Below are 7,500 nucleotides of genomic sequence, written 5' to 3'. Positions count from 1 at the left end.
CTTTGTCGATTTTTCCTTTTTTTTTTTTTTTTTTTTAGTTTCTATAAAGGGTAACGTTTTTTTTTCTGCCTGTACATACATACATACATACATATATACATACATACATACATACATACATACATATATACATACATACGCACATACATACATACATATATATGTATGTATATGTATATATATATGGATGTGTGTGTGTGTGTGTATGTGTATATATATATTCTTTATTTTATAGACCTTTATATGGAAATGTGATTATTGAGAAATTTATTCACTTACATACTAGTTGTTCCAAATTCATTCGTTTACCTTTTAATTGCGTTGTAAGAGTGCTTTATCGAATGAAACGGAACTTCTCTTGGCTGCACAATCACCCCAACTATCTCCCTCGGCAGGAGACGAGGGGGAGAACATATTGCCAATACCCACACTCTCCCCGCGTCTTTCATCGCCGGTCACGTGATTAATTTCTCTCGATAGGCTCATTAATCTCAGTGTGTGAAGAGGTTCCAGTTGCGATCATCAGCTGCGGTGCGCCTGATGAGAGTTGTTTTCAAACTTGGGACCGATGCGATTAACGTCTCTATTGTCCGTAGAGTAAACAAAGAAGACTGCTCTTCTTCGGAACATTTTATTGCCACTGCAAAGGTTGTGTTGCTGGAGGGGAGCAGCAAGATTCTGCAGTAATAATAAAAGCCTTGATCATTTTGATAGAAGTACTGATAAATATTATAGTTATCATAATATTAATGGTGACAGGATTCGTACCGATAATGCTAATAATAAAGACACCGATGATAGACACAACAAAATGACAACAGTAACATGACGAAGAACAAGATTTATGATCCTAATATTCTTGATAAGAAAAACAAGCTTATAGCTAATATATGTGCACAAAAAAAAAAAAAAAAAAATATATCTACTCCGTAATGTAAATGTTAACGATAACATAAAGAATGATCAGATATAAGTTAAAGGAAAAATTATGCATTTCATGGCAATGATAAGGATAATCAAGCATCTTTATTAGCATCATGATTATTATTATCATTATTTATATTATTATCGCCTTTATTATTACTGTTATTATCATAATTATTATTACTATTATTATTATTTATTATTATTATTATTAGCAGTAGTAGTATTTTCTATTACTATTATTGTTATCATTTTTGTTATTAACATCATTATTATTGCTATTATTATTACTATTATCATCATCATCAGCATCATTATTATTAATATTATTATTATTTTTTAAATTATTATTATTATCATCATTATTATTGTTATTCTTATTATCATTATTATTATTATTATTATTATCATAATTATCATTACTATTATCATTGTTATCATTATTATCATAATCATCATCATTATTATCATTATTATCATAATAATAATAATAATAATAATAATAATAATAATAATAATAATAATAATAATAATTATTATTATTATTATTATTATTATTATTTTTATTATTATTGCTACTATTATTATTATTATTATTATCATTCTTATGATGATGATGATGATAATGATAATGATAATGATAATGATGATGATGATGATGATGGTGATGATGATGATGATTATTATTATTACTATTATTATTATTATTATTATTATTATTGTTATTATTACAATCATTATAATTATAATTATTGTTATTATTATTATCATTATTATTATTATTCTTATCCTTATTATTATTATGCAACGTTATTGATTTTAGTATGGTCTTTATTGCAATATACTACAGCAATTACTGGTAGGATCATTAATATCACTAATAATTATCACTGTTGATTTTATTTTCTTAGTGATATCGTTGTTATCATTGAAATGTAGGTATTAGTAGAGTGAAATAACACCATTCCCTGTGAACTTTAACAGTAAATTGAATACTAATCTGCATGATAATGACAACGATCTAAAGAGCGTAGATTACAATGAACATTAAGCAAAACTCTACGGATATTTAAACCCGCATTTAATTAAGGAGCAGTTTCTAGTGCCGCTTACAGCTGTGGATCGTTCAAATGTCCGTGATTTTCTCGCAGTACAGAGTTCGAACATGCAAAATGCAAAACAGTGTAATGAGACTACTTAACCCATTCGCACCGGATTTATGTTCTGTCCCCTGATGTTTTTTTTTTGTGAATGTTGTTACATAAAGATGGCCCCACATGTGCTCAGCCGGCAAGTAGTCTATCAGTAGCCCTAGTTACCGATCCTGATTTCCCCATTTCTTGAATTGGCGGGAAAATATGTTTATCTTTTTAATACAGTTGACATCGATACTGTTATTATTGTTATTGATGTTATGATTGTTAAATTGTTATCAATATCTCGATAACATTTAAGACAATGAAATGATAAAAAAGACCCTCTCCAAAAGTCGAGGAAAAAGGTAAACAGGTGAGATATGTAGAACTAATAACCGACTCCTTGGTGACTATGCACTTGTAGAGCCATCTGTGTGTAATTACAATAAATAAACTTGTATTACACTGGACATGGCACGTATTCTTGCCATTCGGGGCGATTGGGTTAAGCCCGGCTTCCACTACTCAGACTCAATCCTTGGTTACTCATTTACCTCCGCCTCCCTTTTCCTCTCCTTTTAGGTGCATTGCAGTCGCACTCCTTAGCGTATCTCGGCTGATTCCAGAATGCTTTCAACTGTGTTTTAACTGGATAATAATATATAACATTTTTTTTTTTCATGGACAAAAAATCAGGATCTAGATTAAGAATGACTCCCCAAATAGCATTCCTGGAACTAGCTGGAGGAGCGATGATTCCGGACAGTACTAAAGTCAAGTAGCCACTCCATTGGGTTGTAACAAGAACTGATGAATAATAAAAAGTCATAGCCTGATAATATCTCACTAGATGTAAACTCTAGTAAGCTATCTGATGATAGTAAAATATTTGAAGTCAGTGAGAGCAGGATGTTGCCTGCAGGGTATCTATATGGTTCTGTGTTTTGTACTATGCTTTTCATAAGAACTTCGTGTGCGGTTACCCAGGCAAGTGGAATAACCAAAAAAAAAAAAAAAAAAAAAAAAATCGAAATTATCTCTGACAACTAGGGACAATTTGAATGAAAGGGAATGGTGCCCTTGCATTGTTATGTGGTAGCCTACAATGAGGACGATGCTGCTGCTGATAATGATGATGGTGAGGATAATGATGATGATGATGATGATGATGATGATGATGATGGTGATGATAATGATGATGATGATAATGAAACGGGATTAGAAGAGGAATCGAATTATGCTTAAGTGCACTTTGCATTACTTGGTGAATCTAAATTCAAATAGCTATACAAATAAAACTATACAACATTTCTTCCCTGAAGTTATGCTCGCACGTGTATTGTGGATCTAACATGCGACAAATTAGCAGGCTAACTCTTACTGTATAGTTAATTAACTACTTTGTCCAGCTTGTATGATTATTGATGTAAAACTTAATTTTGTCTGTGAAGAATGCGTTCAGAACATATTAATTGATCTAAGCAAGTAGATTAAGAATGTTTTATTCTAAAACTAAATTTTGTGGTTATTATTTTATATATGGATTTTGAAGTGGATATATGTTTGTAATGTGAATCTTTATAGCACTTATCAATCATTAATATTTATCTATGCCAGGTTATATCAATTTTATCATTCATGTCCATAAAACTGATGCCACTATATATTCAATCTTTCCTTCCGCGCAGACTTTCACGGCAGACGCAGAGACGACAGCCCTCGCAGGCCACCAGGGGCATGAGCTGCTGGATCAGCACGAGGCCGACGTGACCTCCACCGCGGCCTCCAGGCAGCCGCAGGAACCAGGCGAAGAGCAAGGGCCATTCGCTCCACAGGAGTCTCAGCACGAGAGGAAAGAGGCGACGACTCAGTTGCACTCAGAACCTGTCGCCCAAAACCAGACTCACCTTTTCGCTCGCGAAGACAACCACCCGACGGGACCCTCGACCTCAGCCGCCTCCGGGAGAAACAAAAGACAGGTTGTGGGCGGCGCCCCCCATTACCCACAGTTCTCCGCCTCAACCAAAAAGCCTCCGACACACAAGCTGACGAAAGAGAAAGACGAATCGGAAGCGAAAGCGCTCGCCGAGAAGTCAAAAAGACTGGAGAATCAGACTGCAAATTCTCCTCTCACAATATGGAGGGTAAGTAATCAGCCGTTGGTTTTCATTACGCTTGGAAAGAAATGTGGAGTCGATCTGAAGATAGGAAAACTGAATGTTTACAGTACCATGTTATTGGTTTAAATCTGCCCAGGCACTTTAAATCGGATGTTAAGATGAAATAAGCGGAAGATGTAAAAGGAGCAATCTGATGGGTGTGTGGATAAAATATAATTAGAATCATATATACACACGTAAACGCATACTTGCATTGTGTAAATGAATGGATAAACATTAAAGGAAGTCGACATGCATAATGTGACAGATTAAAAGTAGGACAGCCCGACCGATATACGCAATGGTAGATAGACAGGTAGACATACACACAGAGAGAGTAGATAGAAGACAGATTTCAGGTAGGTTAATTTAAAAGTATGTAGACATACATTTATAGACAGATATATTTCAGGTAGTCAACTTCATAAGTAATTATGTAGACTTTTCATTTATACACAAAAATACAATCTACTAAAAATAATTCGGACATAAATGTAGAGGTAAATACAGACAACTGAATGTACTGACAAACTAATAAGAAGACATAGACAAATGTGATTAATCTTTAGAAATCATGCAACGCTAAATGTAAATTCGACTCCCGTTGTGCAGTATCATGCACCCATGAGTTTCAGTGTACTATTACATGCTGACGCGAGAGGCATTACTTCCCAGAGATGTGCGCGTTAATCCAACTCCTGGGAGATAGTTGAGCCGGCGATTCTCCCTGACTAGCTTCCTTGGAAATGTTTCAGCCCTTGAGGAATGCGCGGTCGGGAGGACGAAGTGAAGTCGAAGACACTCCTCTCTGTCTCCGCTATTTCCTTGTCCTCCTCTCATATATATATATATATATATATATATATATATATATATATATATATATACACATATATACATATATATACATATACATACATATACATACATATACATACATATACATACATATATATATATATATATATATATATATATATATATACATATACATATATATATATATATATATATATATATATATATATATATATATATATATATACACATATGTATATATATATACATATATATATATATATATATATATATATATATATACACATACATACATATATATATATATATATATATATATATATATATATCTATATATATATATATATATATATATATGTATATATATATCTATATATATATATATATATATATATATATATATATATATATATATATATATATGTATATATATTTATGTATATATATATACATATATATATATATATATATATATATATATATATATATATATATATATATACATACATATACATATACATATGTATGTATGTATGAATATGCACACACACACACACACACACACACACACACACACACACACACACACACACACACACACACACACACACACATATATATATATCATCATCATCATTTGGGAGCTAACGCCGGCAGGGGCGCATAGCCGCATCCACCCTTTGCTTCCACCTACAAGGGTCCCTCATGGCGAGACGCCAGGCAGGGGCCCGGCCCATCTGTAGCTCCTCACGACAGGTTTGATTGATCTGCCCAAGCCACAACTTTCTCGGTCGTCCCACAGGCCTCCTCCACCCAGGGTTGTCACGGACATTGGTAACATGGTGGGCAGGGTCATTCTGCGGGAATCGAGCCAAGTGGCCGTATAGCCTGAGTTAGCGATCGCGGATTGTGCAAGTGACAGGTCCTGTACCAGTCTCACGGTGCAGTCGTTGGTGGGAGACATGGTCCCGCCAATTGTACCTCATGATCCGGCGCAAGGATCTGTTAAAAAAAGGCATCAAGACGAGATTCCAGAGCACAAGATAGCGTCCAAGTTTCACTACCATATAGTAAAACTGGCAGTATCAGGACCTTGAAAACATGTAGCTTGGTCCTTCTGCACAGGTACCAGCATCTCCAAATACTCTTGTCGAGAGATTTCATGACCCCAGCTGCCAGGCTAATCCGTCTACTGACTTCCTGCTCTGACAGCCCAGAGTCGTGAACTGCACTACCGAAGTATATAAAACTCTCTGTGACTTTGAAGTTTTCACCACAAGCATGTACCGACTGCACAGGGTCTCCTAGTAGGCCCCAAAAATCCAGGATCTTGGTCTTGGTCCAGGAGACCTCTAGCCCCATTGCTTCATTGCTAAATGTATCAAGAGCCGGCACTAGGATTTCCAGAGATTCAGATAGAATGGCAACATCATCAGCAAAGTCAAGGTCTGTAACCTTGATATTGCCCAGAGTTGCTCCACAGTGACTTTGAACAGTAGCTATACCCAGTATTCAATCCATGCAAGTGTTGAAAAGTGTTCGTGCAAGAACACAGCCTTGCCTCACACCTGAACTAACAGGGAAGAAGCTCGACAGGCCCCCACCACACTTTACAGCACTTTCAGTGTCTGTATACAGTTTGCTATTAATCCAACAATCCTTGATGGAATTCCTCTTAGCCTCAGGATCTCCCTGATTAATTTGCAATGCCTTCTCCAGGTCGATGTAAGGTGCGAGCAGCCCACGTCCGAACTCACGACGGCGATCTACAATGACTCGAAGCGCCAGGATGCGGTCTATTGTGGACTTACCAGGAGTGAATCCAGGACTTACCAGGAGTGCTTCAGCAGGTGGTCTCTGATACGTCTCAGTAGTATGTGTGCGAGTACCTTGCCTGGTATACTGAGTAGTGTAATGCCTCGGTGATTGCTGCAGTCCCACCGAGCCCTCGGCAAACCCCCGGGCAAACTCGTCTTCCCTCAATCTGTCCAAATAAAACACCCTAAGGTGTTAATTTGGGCGATGGGGGATTCTAAAATCGACCCGGAGAGTAGCCGCAACTATTAGTCCAATGATGCAGGCCAGAATGCTGAGACCAGGAGCAAGAAATCCTCACGGAAAAGGAGGGTATTCTCGCTGCCAGCATCAGCTCCTGAGCCGTGAGGACCGAAAGACATCTCGTAGCCAGCTTGATCGCAGCCGGATACCGCATTGAAGTCACCCAGAACAATACGAATATCTTGCCGAGGACAGCTGTCTCTCTCAGATGTAAGTTTGCCGTAAAACATCTCTTTCACCTCAAGTTTATATACTCCCGTAGGAGCATACACAGCAATAAGAGACATGAAGCCAAACGAAAGCTTCAGTAGCCATCGACTGGAATGACCTTTACTACCGAGGGTTGAAGTCTGCTGGAGATGGCTATGGCTACTCCCTGGAGATGGTGGCCATCGCTGCAGCCC

The 7,500-nt window shown here is 36.6% G+C and overlaps 2 protein-coding genes across 2 annotated transcripts in view; both read left to right on the top strand.

Moving 5' to 3' along the window:
• LOC125032831 (caskin-2-like) overlaps positions 1-687 on the top strand; it is a 173,047-nt gene extending 172,360 nt beyond the window's left edge. Inside the window, exon 4 of the mRNA XM_047624217.1 lies at positions 496-687. Coding sequence (XP_047480173.1) covers positions 496-687 — 192 coding nt within the window. The remainder of the gene's footprint in view (positions 1-495) is intronic.
• Positions 688-2,770: 2,083 nt separating this feature from the next.
• LOC125032830 (delta and Notch-like epidermal growth factor-related receptor) overlaps positions 2,771-7,500 on the top strand; it is a 72,262-nt gene continuing 67,532 nt past the window's right edge. Inside the window, exons 1-3 of the mRNA XM_047624216.1 lie at positions 2,771-2,825; positions 2,911-3,047; positions 3,749-4,204. Of these exons, the coding sequence (XP_047480172.1) occupies positions 2,771-2,825; positions 2,911-3,047; positions 3,749-4,204 (648 nt within the window). The remainder of the gene's footprint in view (positions 2,826-2,910; positions 3,048-3,748; positions 4,205-7,500) is intronic.

This window comes from Penaeus chinensis, chromosome 15 (assembly GCF_019202785.1).
Source record: "Penaeus chinensis breed Huanghai No. 1 chromosome 15, ASM1920278v2, whole genome shotgun sequence".
In the NCBI taxonomy this organism is placed as follows: Eukaryota; Metazoa; Arthropoda; class Malacostraca; order Decapoda; family Penaeidae; genus Penaeus; species Penaeus chinensis.
Note: the sequence above shows the minus strand (reverse complement) of the source record. Positions and strands in the feature narration are given on the sequence as shown.